At 43.7% G+C, this 17,241-nt stretch overlaps 1 protein-coding gene across 1 annotated transcript in view; it reads right to left on the reverse strand.

Moving 5' to 3' along the window:
• Window positions 1-16,175: 16,175 nt before the first annotated feature.
• Window positions 16,176-17,241, reverse strand: part of IRF2 (interferon regulatory factor 2) — an 86,987-nt gene continuing 85,921 nt past the window's right edge. The window contains 1 exon segment of the mRNA XM_007466517.1: window positions 16,176-16,484. Coding sequence (XP_007466579.1) covers window positions 16,176-16,484 — 309 coding nt within the window.

Genomic DNA, 17,241 nt, shown 5'->3' on the forward strand with positions numbered 1-17,241 from the left:
ATGTAGTCACATTACCCCATACTTCCCTACCTCCCTGTATTTAAAAGTGCAGTCTCCTCCTGCCTAGTGTTCCCTCTTGCCTCCCCCATCTTGCCAGGTTTAGCTCAAATGCAACCAGACTCATCTCAATGAGGAAAGATTTTGCCCCTCGTCGACCCCCAGAGCGCTTTGTTTGCAAAGCACAAGCACCGACCATGTGTGGTTTCAAATTCTGCAACACAAATCCCCTTGCAACCTCTAAGAGCAGAATCTGGTGCGGCTGATCGTATTTTCCAAAGATGGAAAGATTACAAGGGTATCCAGGCTCTTCTAGAACCTTACCACTAACCATCCAGAGGTAGGGTCGAATTCCCATTCCTTTGAATCTGGGAAGGTTGTGACTCGACTGTCACCAGTAGAAGCCAGTGGAAATAATGCTCTATGACTTCCAGGTCATAAGAGGCCATGGAGCTTCTGTCTTGCTTGCTGAGGCACTTGCACTTGGAGCCCTGAGCTTCCACAGCAGAAGTGCAGCTACCCTGGGGCCGCCATGCTGTAAGGAAGCATTCACCGTGGAGAGGCCCTGGATAGGTTCTCCAGTCCACAGTGCTCATCTTCAAATGCTCCCAGGCCAGGCACCAGACGTGCAAATGAAGGAGTCTTCAGATGATTTTATCCCCCAAAGGCTGTGACACCCCCAGCTGTCCAAGCCCCAGATATCATGGAACAGAGGCAAGCCATCCCTGCTGTCTAAATTCCAAACCCATAGAATCCATGAGCTGGTTGTTTGAAGCTGCTGAATTTTAGGCATAATTTCTTATGCAGCAACAGTAGCTGGGGCACCAGGTATGAGCAGTATGCATATTTTCACTAAATTTACTGTCCAGGAATGTTCCTGAATCAGAGTTATCATTATAGCCATATGTTATCAGAAAGAAGAAACATTTGGGGGGGGGAGTAAATCACTTTTCTAGAAGAGAAAAGTGAGCACAGTTTGGGTGCCTAGAGACCAATGCAAATAGGCACAACTGCCCCCCCACCCCAGGATCCCCCAGGGTGAACTGCCCGGCAGGTATAGGAAAGATCACCACCCATCATAGGCAGGAGTGGTCCCCTGCAGGAGGAAAGCAGCAAACGAAGCTTATCAGACAGATTAGGTATTTCCAGGGAGTCATGGGAAAAGCGCTTTTCTGTTGCATCTTAATATTTATGTCTTTTTTTACATATTATATCTTTTTTTTTTTAATTTTATTTTTGGCTGTGTTGGGTCTTCGTTGCTGTGCACTGGCTCTCTCTAGTTGAGGCGAGCGGGGGCTACTCTTCTCTGCGGTGCGCGAGCTTCTCATTGCGGTGGCTTCTCTTGTTGCGGAGCACGGGCTCCAGGCACATAGGCTTCAGTAGTTGTGGCACGTGGGCTCAGAGTTGTGGCTCGAGGGTTCTAGAGCGCAGGCTCAGTAGTTGTGGTGCACGGGCTTAGTTGCTCCGCGGCATGTGGGAGCTTGAACCCGTGTCCCCTGCATTGGCAGGCAGACTCTTAACCACTGCACCACCAGGGAAGTCCCAGTGTTTATGTCTTTTTAATGCCACATTGTGGGTAAGACACACATACACACACACACATAAACACACTGTACTGCTGACAGGGGACAGGACTTCCTGGTGATTGGATAAAGCAGTTATTGCTGGAAAGAAAAGGGAAGTGTATTCTTCCAGTGAGTTTTGCTTTCTGTGGCTGAAATGTGAGGAACTTGGCAGACTTCCCAGTCCAAGAAGCCCCTGTGACAGACTGATAAAGGAAGGAGACTAAGCCCCACCAAAGTTACTGAAGTGAAAGTGAGCTGTCCTAACATGGGATCCTTCCTTATAGGGGAAAGGCTTGAAATGAAAAACAAAACACAGTAGATTTTGTAATATTATCTTGGAGGTTAAGCAGCCGTCTATAGATATTGTTTTGTTTTGTTTTGTTTTTTACATCTTTATTGGAGTATAATTGCTTTACAATCTTGTGTTAGTTTCTGCTTTATAACAAAGTGAATCAGTTATACATATACATATGTTCCCATCTCTTCCCTCTTGTGTCTCCCTCCCTCCCTCCCACCCTCCCTATCCCACCCCTCTATATAGATATTGTTAAGACATTTAAGAACTCAAGTGATTATTATTTGGACTATTTGTTTGTTTAAGATATCTGAACAATTTTGCGCAAACCAGGATGGGCATATAAAGTTCTTGTATTTTCTTCTCCAATTAAATTAATTCATCAATAAATAATTACTGAGCAGGTAATTCTAAAACTGTTCATTTGGATATAGAAATCCAAGAAAGAACTTTTAAAAATCTGCAGTAAATGGATGTTTCCTTCTATATAAGCTGGTACTTGCTGTGTATTGGAAATCTACTCAACATTCAAGGATCCAGACATATTTTAAATATCAGCCTTCCTTCTTGTTGTTCAGAAAGGTGTACACATGCACTGAATATTGGTTTAAGGTACATTGGTCTCAGGGTAATCACCTACCAGACACCCTCAAGTACCTGGTCACCGCATAGCCAAATCTCCAGAAAACCTGGGCTGACATTCTAGGGAAAGTCAATCATAAAGCATCTTGCATTAGTTAAGATCGTGCTCGTTGCTATCACACATAAACCTCAGTGGCAAAATACTATTATTTATTTATATGAAATATAAAATTGTATTTATGAAATTGATTTCTCACTCATGTAGTGTCCAATTGACACTGGTAAAGAGAGGCAAAGCTCTACTCTGCACAGTCCTGTGGAGACCCAGCTAAAAGAGGCAGGGCCATCCTCCAAGCATGACTTGAAATGCTGCCCGTGGCATGGATGCATGGAATGGTTTTAAAACAGGAAGGAAGTGGTACCTCCCTTGTTCCAACACCCAAGATAACTTGTTTTAACAGGCTTCTGTAAGGTCTAAGAGCTCATACAGTCATCTTGCCTTCCTCTAGCCCAGCCCACATGGTTCTGTCAAGAGACAACAACGATGGTACATTAATAATTGAAAGCACTGTTTCACTAAAATCTCTGTTAAGTATTTGCCATCAAAAGCCCATGAGTGAACCTGTAACCTTAGCCTTTTTTGAAACCAAAATTGGGAAAATAGATTGATATCACTTTTTGTATGATTATCTTGTTGTAGCCGGACCATCCTCTTGCAGGTGGAGGTGCGGTTCTCCTGAAGGTTGTAACATTCCAGCTGCCAATCATTCTGGCAACAGATCATTTCTGGGGCAGGAAATAAGGATCCTGGGTTGAGATGAAGGGATACAACTTCCTCCCCTCCTTTTTTTTTTCCCGTTAATCTTTTTTGTCTGTTTAATTTTCAGTGCTGCGCTCAATGAACCTAAGAGGGTAGAGGAAAAAGTTTTTTCCTCCCCTAACATCTTAAATAGATGAACACACTGTGATGTGTACAATGGAATACTACTCTGTAACAAAGAAGAATGAACTACTGAAACATGCAAGGACATGGTTGAATAGCAAATACATTATGTGAAGGAAAGAAGCCAGACTCAGAAGGCTACGTGTTGTATCATATCATTCATATGACATCCTGAAATAGGTAAAACTTCTAGAACAGAAAGCTGATAGGTGGCTGCCGAAGTCTAGGAGTAGGAGAGGGAATGACTACAAAAGGGCAAGGGGGAAGTTTTGGAAATGAAGGAAATATATTAATTGTAGTGATGGCTATGTGGCTGTGCACTTGTCAAAACTCACAGAACTGAATACATCTACTGCATATAAGTTATATCGCAACCATTTTTTTAAGTGAGGACAAGAGAAAAAATATGGCACAAAATGAATGCCAAACAAGTAATAAATAAATGCCTATTCACATCCCATGGAACTGTTTTTACTTGGAACATAGTTTGTGTTAGGGTTTGAAATCATAGATGAAGCATTCAGACAATCACACCAGAATCCATCATTTATTTATTCATCCCACAGAAAATCCCTGGAACAGGGTCTTGGTCACCTAAGAGCTAGTCTCAGCTCTGCAGATTTTTTCTGCCACATGAGCCCATTTTCCTTATCTGTTAAATGAAAGCCTGCATCAAGGATGTGACCAAGATCTCTTCCACTCAAGTCTTGGATTCTAACTGTCAAACTTCACTGACTTCCCTTCTTTTGAGACTGCAACTTGCTGATCTTCCCATCTGACTGACTTGCCGTGCTCACAAACCCACTCTTTCTACTCCAAATACGTTGGAAGAACCCAGTCTTTGCTTATATTTATCTGCCCTTGACTCTCTATGGTGATTCCAGTTTTTCAGCGTCTTCTCTTAGAACACCCAGTAATCTCATTTGTTTGAAATCATCCCTAGCCCTTCATCCCTTAATGGTTCACTTGAGCAGCCTAAAAAACATCATATTTCCCCAATTCTAAGATGCCACTGATTTTAAGATGCTCTATCAATGAATAGAAGCTTTTCAGTGGCAGAAAGAAATAAGAGAAGTTAGAAAGAAAGAAGGAGGGGGAAAAGAGAGAGAGAGAGAGAGAGAGAGAGAGAGAGTGGCTGGATTTACTATGCATAGTCTTAAATAACTTTAGTATTCATTTACCCATGCAATTATATGCTGCCTTTGCTTTCCTATACACCAGGAATGAACAGTGGAATTTGGAATTGAAAACACAATATTGTTTACATTAGCATCCCCCAAAATGGACTACTTAGGTGTAAATCTAAAAAAGTATGTAAAGATTTATACAAAGAAAACTACAAAACTCCAATGAAAGATGTCAGAGAAGAACTAAATAAATGAAGAGATTATTCCATGTACAATACATGGATAGGAAGACTCAATATTGTCAAGATGTCAGTTCTTCCTAACTTGATCTGTAGATTCAGTGCAATCCCAATAAAAATTCCAGCATGCTATTTTGTGGATATTGATAAACTTATTCTGAAGTTTATACGGACAGGCAAACGATCCAGAATAGCCAACACAATATTGAAAAAGAAGAAAAAAGTTGGAGGACTGACACTACCTAGTTTCAAGACTAACTACAAAGATATGATAATCAAAACAGTGCGGTATTGGCAAAAAAATAGACAAATGGATCAATGGAACAGAATAGAGAACGCAGAAGCACACCCCAATAAATATAGCAAACTGATCTTTGACAAAGGAGCAAAGGAAACACAATGGAGAAAAGATAGTCTTTTCAACAAATGGTACTGGGACAACTGAACATCCACATGCAAAAAAAAAAAAAAAAAAAAAAGATTCTAGATACATACCTTCCACCCTTCACAATTATATGCTGATTTTATTACCAGAGTTTAGCTGTAGTTTATTTCATAATCAGAGACTAAATATTTTTCCAAGTCATTTTGGACACCTACAGTTATTCACAGCCTTAGGAGATGCTGCCCTGAGTCATGCTAAAGAGCTTGGCACACTTAAGGTTGACAATATAATTTGAAGGCATCACAGAGAACCCTAGGGGTTTGTTGGCATTTCCTCTTTGTTTAAACATAATTCTGTTTTTCCTTTTTTAAAGTTAAATGTTATGCAGCTTCTACTGAAAGTCACTAGAAACTTTTGAAAGATTTTGAAGCCTAAATAATAGTTTTTTCATGATGCATGAAGTGGTCACACCAATTTTCCCTGGTTTTGAAAATTTTCATAATTTACCCTGTGTGATGGGGCAATTTGTAATGCTTTTGCTTCAATACAGTAAAGCAGTGTAAGCTTTGTGAAGACATTTTCTGTGACCATTAGGGACACAAATCAAATTTAACAGTGTGTGGTGCCACCAATGCAAATAACGAAACAGAAGTGGCAAAGTGGAGGGAGAGTTACTTCTATACTGGCAACGCTTGTGGCCATAGGCAGTGCCAACCATATTGGCACCTCACTCCTCTGCCCAGCAGCAGGCAAACCATTTTGACAGGGCATGCGTTACAGTTCCCAAGTTCATAAATGTTAACATATGGGAAAATAAAGTGAGTGTTCAACTAGAGAAAATAGGGCAGTGTCCAGAAATTACAAGGCCTTGAGAATTCTGCAGAGCTGGAGCTGTGTCCACCAGCTCAAAAGCTGTGTCTACCTCTACCCTTTCTGTCATCCCAACTCCCCCTCCAGCTTCAACCCTGGAGATCACAGAGTTCAAATCACAGCGTGGAGGGAAAAAGACAATGGATATGCTTATTTTAAGCTTCCTGCCTGAGCTACCATTAGGCTAATTTCTTCTATATCAGACTTCATTTCCTGAGGGCTCATGAGCAAATGTGTCTTTTCATGGCTGTGCTAAGACATGAAGCCTCCTTTTCCCAGTGCCTCGAGCATCGTTTGAATGAGTATGAACACATGGCTATTGTGAAAGACGAACTCCTATCAGATATAGAAATTAAGAATAATTCCTATAAAAGTATTTTGCAGTTTTGCGTGTACATGTGTGTGGTTATTTTTGCTTTGGGTGTTCTTTCTTTTTTAATAAAGTTATAAAGCAAACAAACTTTTCATGGTGGTTACAAGCGCTCACACAGCAAAGCCCCTCCCTCCCTGCTTAGCAATTAAGGGCTTTGCTTTACTGCCTCTGAAAAACTTCTTAGCTTTAAAAGAAAGAATAAGTCCCCCAATCTGGAAATAGGTGACAAGAACATACAGGAGGACAAAGCCAAACCAGGCCAAGATGCAGGTGCCTGGAAGGAATTTACACAAAGCTCTGGGAGAAAGGGTCACCTTGTGAGGGCTCGGTGCCCCCCGTCACCCAGAGGGTTAATTTACTGAGACCACAAAAGGAATATACGATCAATTTTTCAAAATGATCCATGTTCACTGTATTTGCAAAGAAGACAATCTTTATTATTAGGGCATAGTGTTGAATATACATGCATAAGATCTACCTTATTATTTATTAAATTGTTTAAAACACTTATATCTTTTCTCTTTCCACTAGAACTGCCATGCTGTGTGTTGAAGTCTCCTTTTACTAATGTGTTTTCATCTATTGCTATTCTCATTTCACGTAATTTCTGCTTTATATTGGTGGTTGCTGTATTATTTGGTGCATAGATGTTTACAATTTATCTTCATTGTGAACTGTGATTTTTCAGGCTTATATATTAATAGCATCCTTTTTGCTCTCATTTGAAGCTTTTTGGCCTGAATTCACTTTGTCTAATATAAGAATCATCACCCTTCTTTCTTATTGTTTTTATTTTTCTGGTATAACTTTGCCTGTTTCTTTATTTTTGGTCTTTTGAATCACTGTGATTGAGGTGTGCCTCTTAAATATAACGTTGCCTTGTAAGCTAATTTGATAATTGGCTCATTTGTCACTACAACAAGAAAAGAGAAGAAACCAGTAAAGTCTGTTCCATTTATTGATATGACATGTTTAGTCTCAAGGCTGTCATATTATTTTATGTTATAATCACTGCATGTTATGTTTACTGTATTTCCTTCTTTATTTGGCACATTTTCTTTGCTATTTCTTATAAAAAATTTTTTTAACTTTTTATTTTATGTTGGAGTATAGTTGATTAACAATGCTGTGTTAATTTCAGGTGTACAGCAAAGTGATTCAGTTATACATATACATGTATATTCTTTTTCACATTATTTTCCCATTTAGGTTGTTACATAATATTGAGCAGAGTTTCCCTGTGCTATACAGAAAGTCCTTGTTGGTTATCCATTTTAAATACAACAGTGTGTGCTATTTCTTATATCTTTATTTTTTCAGATGACCTGCCTCTGCCCTCTCCAGGGTAGTTCCCACCATTCTACTGGATCTGCTCCCCAGGCTCAGGCCACTGCTCATCCAACCACTAAGAAAGAGCTAGGGAAGTAGGAAATAAACCTCCGCGTAGAAAGGGGTGTGGGTGCTGAGATGACAGCTTACGTACCCCTCAGCCATTCTCTCCTCAGGCTACCCACCCCTCAAGGGTGATGGAGTGTCTTTACACTCCAAGGGTGATGGGCTCAAGCAGCAGTCAGAACACTACTGAGAACAGCATCCACCATCTTTAGCATCTTACTGATCACATCCTCAGGCTAGATTGCCTTCCCTGAATCTAGTGTCTGACACACTCTGCTTGCTCTTTTCCCAGGAGGCTTCTCAGCTCCAGTGTTAATCAATTGCGGCAAACAGATGCCCTGGAAGGGAGTTCTCCTGCCCTCACATCTGGTCTATGTCTAGCCTCTATCAAAGCATCTGCCACACAATCTCCCTCATCCTGTGCCTGACCTAAAATAACATTCTAGGATAGGATAGGAGTATAACAAGAAACACAAAAGCCTAATAGTTTGTCTGTCTGATTTATAAGTATGTTGAAACGCACCTAATTTCAAAATTGCTGAGTCAAAATGTCACGCATCCCATGAATCTGGTGGGAATTACCGTGCCAAGTGGCCTATGATGAAAATTATATTGCTGACCCAGAACGAAGCAAATTAGGATCACCTCAATAATCAAAAGTTAATTAAATTCCACCTGGTGGTTTTAGAAGGCATTTTAAAAATGTGTTTGAGTCCATGTTGTTAAAAATAAAAGTCACTACCAGCAGATTCTGATCCCCTTCAACTTCTACAGGAAGGAATATTTCCTTAGCTCCTTCTAAGCCCACTCAATAATAAAATTAGCTTTTCCCAATAAAGAATGGCCCAGGAACTAGGGGGGGAAAAAGACCCACTAATTTTTTTTTTTTTTTTTTGCGGTATGTGGGCCTCTCATTGTTGTGGCCTCTCCCGTTGCAGAGCACAGGCTCCGGACGCGCAGGCTCAACGGCCATGGCTCACGGGCCCAGCCGCTCCGCGGCATGTGGGATCTTCCCGGACCGGGGCACGAACCCGCGTCCCCTGCATCGGCAGGCGGACTCTCAACCACTGCGCCACCAAGGAAACCCAAGACTCACTAATTTGAGCTACATAGGAATTGGGGTCGGGCTTCCCTGGTGGCGCAGTGGTTAAGAATCCGCCTGCCAATGCAGGGGACACAGGCTCGAGCCCTGGTCCGGGAAGATCCCACATGTCGCAGAGCAACTAAGCCCGTGTGCCACAACTACTGAGACCACGAGCCACAACTACTGAGCCCATGAGCCACAACTACTGAAGCCCGTGCACCTAGAGCCTGTGTTCCGCAACAAGAGAAGCCACCGCAATGAAGAGTAGCCCCTGCTCGCCGCAACTAGAGAAAGCCCGCGTGCAGCAACGAAGACCCAACACAGCCAAAAATAAATAAATAAAATAAATTTATTTTTTAAAGAAACTCATAAAAAAAAGAAAGAAATTGGGGTCACATGTCTGAGCTCTGAGATCCTTAGTGATAAATTCTTGAATTAATGTAAGTCTGAGAGCGGCTGGGTAATTTGGAAGCAGAGCTCTATAATATGGATCCTAGCTATTTTACATCCAGATTACATGCTTGATAAAACTGAGTGCGTACAACACAGCGCAGACTCTAATATCATGATCTTATTTCTTACAGCATTCTTGCAAATAACATGTTAATACCCTATTTTATATACAAAAACCCTGCTTCTTATAGATATTAAGAGATTTCCCAAAAGTCATCAGCAAGTAAGAACTGAACCCAGGTTCATGTGGTTTCAAAAATCTCATCTCTTTCCAGTCCACCATGTTGCCTTCCCATATACACTAGGGAGTATAGGATGAAGATTCTGTTCTCTGGATGTTCTTACCTTGGAGTTTTTACTTCCTTTGCTGTTATTGGCAGAGTGGATTCCTTGAGATGCATACATGTCCCAAATAGGCACTCAGCAGTCCCCACGCCCATCTTTTTCTCACCTGGCTTCCTCTAAGGCCAAAGCTGGAAATCGAGAGCCATATTTCCTGGGGCTTCTTGCCCGGGGCTTCTAACTGGGAATTAGGTTTCCCTAGTTATCTGTGCTTGTGTGAGACTAGGAGTCAGGATGGAAGCAGAAGCCACCTTCCCGCGGATTCACCTGTAACCACTGGCCAAAGTCACTGTGCGACACTGGGACTTTCTAAAGCTGCATCCTCAAGGTTCAGTCACTAATTTAACGGGTGTTGAGAGATAGTTAGGGTGGGGCTGACAGGGACTTCCTGGCTCTCAGATCTCAGCTAAGGCAGCATGTCCTCACGATCAATGCCTCCAGTGCCAGCCTCCCAATTTCCGACCTTCACGGTTGGCAGAGGGGGAGGCAGCGCTGCGGTCGGCCCCTCCAGCCTTTCCAACCATGCAGACACCTGCTTCTCCCTGGTCAATGCCTCTCTGCTGAAAAGAGCCAGAGTGGGTTCTGTTTCCTGCAACTGAACCCTGCGGATACACACTGTTCCCCATCTTTCCCACTAACTGCTGGCCTTTGCAACTGTCAACCCTTCAATGGATCCTTTAAGCTCTAAAATAAGAGCTTCGAATATCTCCATCACTCCCTGTCTCCCTTACCCAGCTTTATTTTTCTCCAGACTATTTATTGTCTCTGAAAGATTATTTATTGGTTGGATGCCCACCCCTAGTAGAATTTAATCTCTATTCAAACAAAGACTTTGTTTTATTCACTTCTGTACAGCCCTCTAACACTTAGAACATTATTAACAAACAGTGGGAATAAATAAATAGTGTTGAATGAATGAGTCTACTTTTCTTAACAGAACACTACCACCAAATTAATATGTTAGTAGTAGAGTCATCAACAGTATACCCTCAATAACGCCTCCTCATGAAGCTTTCACCTGGGTTCAGAAAATCCTCAACGAACACAAAATGATTATGTGTTCTCTGGATCTCAGCATTAAATTTAGGGTGACCAACTCCTTCTGGTTTGCCGGACACTTTCCCAGTTTTAGCACTAAAATCCCACATCCTGGGAACCCCATCAGTCCTGGGCAGACGAAGACAATTAGTTTCCCTAGTTAACTTCATGAGGTGCTAAAGAAAGGCATTTGGAATTATATTATTTTAAATCAATCTTGCAAATAGAAGTTTGCAAACACAAATCTTTTAAACCAGCCTGTGGTTTCCTTCCCATGTCACAGCTGTCTTGCAAATGATCCCTGAAGCCCTCAGGGTGAAATCTAAGCAATGGCCTTGGCCTGCATTCTACACTTTTACTAATACTCCTGTTTGGCTATATGTTGAATACGCTACAGCTCAGCATGTGAAATATAATGAATAGCATATTTCATAATTAAATGAAAAAACATGATACAGGAGCTTCCCAGAGAAAAGCTATAGCACTAGGTCCTTCGGGGAAGGCAAGAGAAATCTGTTTATAATCTCGTTAATTCTAGGGATGAATAAAGGCTTAGCTATCACGAACCATAAAGAACTCACACTCTCTAGCGCTAACATTATCCTGAAACTTCAGACAGCCCATTCAAGTATAATTTGTGGATTGAAAACAATGTCTTTGATCTGGTGCATTAGAGAGAACTGGAGAATATGAGCATTTTCAGATCTACGACCCAAGCTTCCGGTAGATGGATCATCTTGGAGATTTTTTTCCCTGATGATTCACGGTGTTGAACGTTTGGATGTTTAGATTTTAAAATATTCTTCTCAACCAAAACCAAAACTTAGTGATGCAATCACCCTGGAGTTTGTTTTGCACATGCAAAAACAGTTGCGTTACTAAAATCAACTGTTGCACGTGACGGTGGCTTTTCTCTGGCCGTGTGTGTGTGAGGGGTTAACGGAGGCAGAGTTGCACAATCCAGCACAATGCATTCCTCAGAGCCAGCAAGCTCTGTCTGAACGTGTTTACAAAGCAGATACAGAGAAACTGACCAAGTCTCCCAAGGGCAGCGTGCTGAGAGAAGCAGAAGCACCCATGCTGCTTTTCTTCTTAAGAAATTGCCTAAAGGACTCCAGAAAATGCTCTTTTCTGACTGTGTGAACTCTGACATGTCCTGCTTCTCGATCCTTCCAGTCCTTCCACGGTATGACTCAAGCTCTTGAACAGACCTCACATTTTTGCTCACACGGGCTATTAGGCTGGCCACTTCCTTCCTTCCAGGCACTATTTTCGGTAGCAGAGCCCCTGCACCTGTTGTCAGTGTGGCCGCAGAAGGAAACCTCAGAGACCCTTGTCTGTCCACCCAGCATGGCCAACACTGCCCAAGCCAGAAGGCAGGGGATGGTGCCAGGGCCCAGAGGGCCGGCAGGGGCCCAGAGGCCAGGCAGCCTCAGGAGGGAACATCTCACCCCCCATCTTCTTGTGTCCCCTGACCCAAAGTTTTGCACAACCTGGGGCACTCCTCTCCGGGTCTGTGGCCGGTCACGCTCCAAAGGGGGACAGCCCAGGGGACTGGCCCTGTTCTTTTGACACTAGTATGTGGATCCCAGGGGAGGGCGAGGAGATCCTGGGCGTGGCTGCCTAACTTCCACACGTGGGATGCAAATGTGACTGACACACAGCCCTGAGAAGCTTCCAGTCCCACGGACTGGGATCCCCTCAGGGAGGGGTCTACTGCAGCCTGGGAACAAGATGGAGAGCTGGTTCCCAGCCCCCTTGGCTGGTCAGGTTCAGGTCCCACTGGCTCTGACCATCCTGGCCCTGGAGGCGCCAGGGTGTGGCCTTTCAAGATGAGATGGCTGAACACCATCGGGTAAAAACCAGTTTCTGCCTCCTTTCTCTTTGTAAACCAAAACTGCTACTGAGACACAGCGTACCTGACGCTGCATGCCAGGACCCATTTTGGCTACCTGCGTGCAAACTTCTTTCTAGTGTGCCCTTTTTGTCTTGCCTCAGTAGAGATTCCGCAAAATAGCGGGCTTCTTATTCTCACCTTTTATCTGGGTCTGTTTGTCCATAGCTAGAATAACAGGGGGGCTTTTAAAACCTAATGAATTCAATGTTCAAAGAATGGCCTCAAGCAAATGGAATGTCTAATGTTCCATTGGGGCAGGAGGCCATTTGGGGCTTAACATCGTTTTCATTCACATGCAAAATACTTCCAAAAGCTCAAATTTGAAAACTCAGAACCCTGAAACCCAATCACGTACCTTCCTCATTCCTAAAATTTTGATCTCAGTAGTGGTTACCTGATAGTTTAGTACACTTTAGATTTGGGAGGGGAAAAAAAAAGATACTATTTTGGGGTTCTGATGGCCAATGGATTTGTGTGCATTTCTTTTCCATGTGTATTTCTTGTTCTCTATAAATACATTTAAATAGACTAAACACCTCCTTTGGCAGTTACTTCATCAAAACATGGAAAAAATGTTATGGTTGAGTATGGATTTATTTAGAGACTTGCAAACGGCGTTCTGGAAGCCCTTTGTGGTTCAGGATGTGCTGGGTTCTCTCAACCTTCTGAGTGGGTGTAAGTTCCCGTCACTGGATTCACAGTTCACATCTGCACCGGCTCCTTCTTACCAAGGGGTGACCGAGGTGCTGCCTGCAGAGAACAAGACGCTGAACCTGCTAGTTACACACACACACACACACACACACACACACACACACAAGCCCATCATAAGAGTATATCAGCTCACACAGACGCCAGACGAAAGCAGCACGTGTCCACAGCAGTTCCTGTAACAGACAATGAGGTCTGAGGCTGCAGTCCCTGAGTCGCCCCATCTCATTTGTTTTTCTTCCTCAGGCCAACCCTAGGCATGGGCTGACTAGCTTCTTTTCCTACACTCCTGGCAAGTAACACTGAGAAACACGACAGCCTTTCTCAGAAATAATTTAAACATGATTCTGTTTTCCGTGGCTTGCTTGGCAATGGATGGTCACCTTCAGTCCCTCAGTGGTGCATTTCCAGATGCCCCATCTTCTCTCACCTGGTAAGATGCTGTACTTCCGGTCATAACCGTGTAGGAGGAAGCACGTGAGGCGGCGTCTGGGCCCTGCAGAGCTGCTGACAGGGGTCAGGAAGTGAGCTGGGGGTTCCCTCTGTGTTTGGAAGAGGGAAGGGGGGCAGGAGTCAGGAGCTGGCCTTAACCCTTTGATCTCCAGGCCATGTGATGGAGAGCCACCTTCCGTTACTGGTTTCTAATTTATTCTAAAACAGGATGACCAAGTAGAAGGATTTAGATACAAGTCGCAAAGAACTGGACCTGTTTACTCAGGATCTGGGAGAAGGGTAGGTCTCCAGTGAAGAGCACAGAAAGGGAGGCTTTCCGTGAAGCGCAGGTAAACCCAGTCACCAGGGTGTTCCTCGCGGAAGCAGCCAACCATCAACCCTGGCATTTCAACCACAGCACAGCAACTAGTAAAATGCTTCAGTTAATTTTTGTTCAGGGCTGGATAATTTTATGGCCGCTAATTATATCTGCAGCCACCCACAGAGAGAGGCATTAAAATTAGCCCTTTGTCCTTTCACTGAAAGAACCTTTTCAAATATTAACCTAGCAAGCTCCTCCATAAGCCCCCAGAGGTAGTAGGGGGGCGGCTAAGTCTTCGTAGGCTGATTTTTTGGACATTGTGGAAGCATGAGGGGTGAGCGCCGCGGCCTTCTTTCCCAAGGTCAGAGACTGGGTGGTGGGGGGCGTCTGGGGTGTGGAATTCACATTTGTCACTAGAAAAGACATGCCTTAAGTTCTGAGGGCAGGGCCTAGGTCTGAGGCCCCAGGTCTTAGAAAGAAGACTGACTTTGACGAGGAACCCAACAAATGTTTCCTGTTCTCAAAGGCGTCTTATCTGTGAGCCCGGTATGTGACATAAACACAGAATTTTAGTCCTATGTTCAAGAACAAGAAAAACACAGATGTGGGTGGAATTTGCTGACAGTAGAGAGTAGTGGAAAGGGGAAAAAAGACTTCTCCATAGTCACACCAGCCTTGGATTCTGACAACCTATGTGGCCTTGAGTAAAGGCATTTTCCCCTTCTAAGTCTCCATCTCCTCCCTGTGAAACGGAGATAAATCTCTATCCTGTGCACAACCTGGATGAGTGAACAAGTGAAATCATCATGTAAGACACGCAGCGCAACGTCCATCTCCGGGCGAGCGCCTAACAGAGGAAGCCATCTCACAATAGAAACCTCCAGGGTCGAAAGGGGTAAAGTTCTGGCCCACCAGAAGAAACGATATTGCACCAGTCCAATCCCATGACAGTGCTCTAAGGGACTCACACACAAAGCCAGGCGTGATGCCCATTAAAAATTTAACTATATATCATATTCATTTATTATCAATCCACAGGATAATTTGATTGCTACATGAGCTCATAAAAGCTTTTTCACCTTTACAAAATTAAAAAAAAAAAAATGTGCCACAAGGATGTAATAACAACTGCCGATAAACAAGAAAAGGAATCTTAAAATTATAAATTTGCTGTAGAAAAGATAAAAAACAATTATATTTTCTTTAGAATTTTACCTTGAATAAAATATTCCCTGGTATAAAAAATAAAAAAAGCTTGCTCTGGTTAGAATTAGAGTATTTTTCTCTTCAAATCTGGGAATTTGCATAATCTCTCCATGATAGTTTTCCTTTGTACCGCGTGGCATTCAAGCATAGCAGATGAGAAAGATTTTCTTTTCTTTTTTTTTTTTTTGTTTTGTTTTTTAAAGCAGTCTTTTAAAACGGGACATCTGTGGAGAAGTTCATTTTCTTCTCCTCAGGGATGTGGAACACAGCCTTTGAGGGCAGGAAAAAGAGGAAAGAAAATGAAGGGGATAGGAGGGCCCGGGAGGGGACGGGAGGGGGTGGGATGAAGGGGAGGCAAACGAGGGGAGGGGCTGCAAAGCAAGAGGACGAGATGGGAAGGGAGGGGGGAGGGGAGGAGGGAAGAGGGGTGCTGACTGTGCTATGAAACAGAGCAGGGTCACGAGAAGGTCTATCTGTAAGTGCTTTAAGATAAGGTGCAGAAGCAGACTGCAACGTCGCTAGTACTGCCCTATGTACATATTCACAAGAATAAAAAATTCCAGCTAGTTCACATTTTCTCCTCTATTCAGAGGCATCCGTTCCACCATGCTGGCCTTGACCGCAGGCAATGCAGCACCTCACTGCCCGTGTGGGTGTTGGTCCTATGACGTCCTTGAACTTGAGGGAGCAGCCCTGGGAGATCCAGCAGGCTCTAGAGATATGCGTCTACCAAGGGGCTGGAGTCCTGAGTTAAAAAGAAGCTCCAGTACTGGAGTTGGACACAGCAATCAAAGTTCTATTGTCAAGGCTTTTTCCCTTAAGATTCGTCTAAAATAGGTGTCAGAAAGAAAAATATAATACAAACAAACAATAAAACAAAGCCAAGAAATCCCAACAACCACCAGGGGAAGTCGAAGGCTTAACAGCTCTTGACGCGGGCCTGGGTGATGTCGGAGGTCTTCTTGATGACGCTGGCCCGGGTCTCCCGGTCTGGCCGGCTGCTGCTGGGCGCTGGGGTCACGGAGGGGGCGAGGGGGAGGTCTGGGAACGGGGGCCAGGAGCTGTTGTAAGGCACGGGACAGCTCTCCTCTTTGATGGTGACCTGGAGGTCGGGCTTGTTGGAAGTGACGAAGGTCGCCATGCTGGGTAGCAGGTACGTGCTTCGTGTCCCCATGTTGCTAAGGTACTGTTTGCCTTCAATGTTCCTCTTCCGCCAGTGTGGTCGGCCCTTTCAAAGAAAATAATCATGATATACATTTCCTTTGCCTTCTCTTGAATGGCTTTTTAAACAATGTGCCACTCTTCCCATGTGTTGGTGTCTGAATTTCTTAAGAGGCATGGAATAAACGAGAACCTTAGCGACTCCACACCCCTGAACTGAAATCCATTCCCAGCCATGCGCGCCCCAAGCACAGTTTCTCTTCCCTTTTTAATCCATGCCCATTGGCTACCTCCCAGAAATCTAGCCAAGGCTATTCTATGAAGGCAGGAAAACAAGGCAGCAACTTGGTTTCTGGTTGCCCTCTACTCCGGCTGCCCGGCCTCACGGTTAGGTAGCTCTGGGCCAGGATGGCTGGTGTGTCACGGCGACTAAGTCCTCACAGATGGCCCGATCTGATCTTTGAGTCAAGCTGCATTTTCAGAGTGCCGGAAGCGAGGAACCCAATAAAAGACAGGGAACGCCCCTGGACTGCTTTCAAACGGGTACAGCTTAGAGCTCCAGAGTGCGTGCAAATAGCTGGCTTCAAGGGTGGCGTCATTCAGAGAAGGAGCTAGAATTCTGACCTTGAAGAAACAGGTTCCGAGTGTATGTGCGCATCTACACCCACTGTCTTTTCAGAATTCCTGTACTATACTTTAAAGTATTTAGTACATTGGGAAATTACTAATTCAGACAACCAGTAGTCAGTCTCTGTCTGTCTGTCTGTCTCTCACTCACTAACTCACTCACTCAAACACAGACACAAAGCAGGCTTCGCAGGAAT

The sequence above is a fragment of the Lipotes vexillifer genome, unplaced genomic scaffold (genome assembly GCF_000442215.2).
Source record: "Lipotes vexillifer unplaced genomic scaffold, Lipotes_vexillifer_v1.1 scaffold951, whole genome shotgun sequence".
Classification (NCBI taxonomy): domain Eukaryota; kingdom Metazoa; phylum Chordata; class Mammalia; order Artiodactyla; family Lipotidae; genus Lipotes; species Lipotes vexillifer.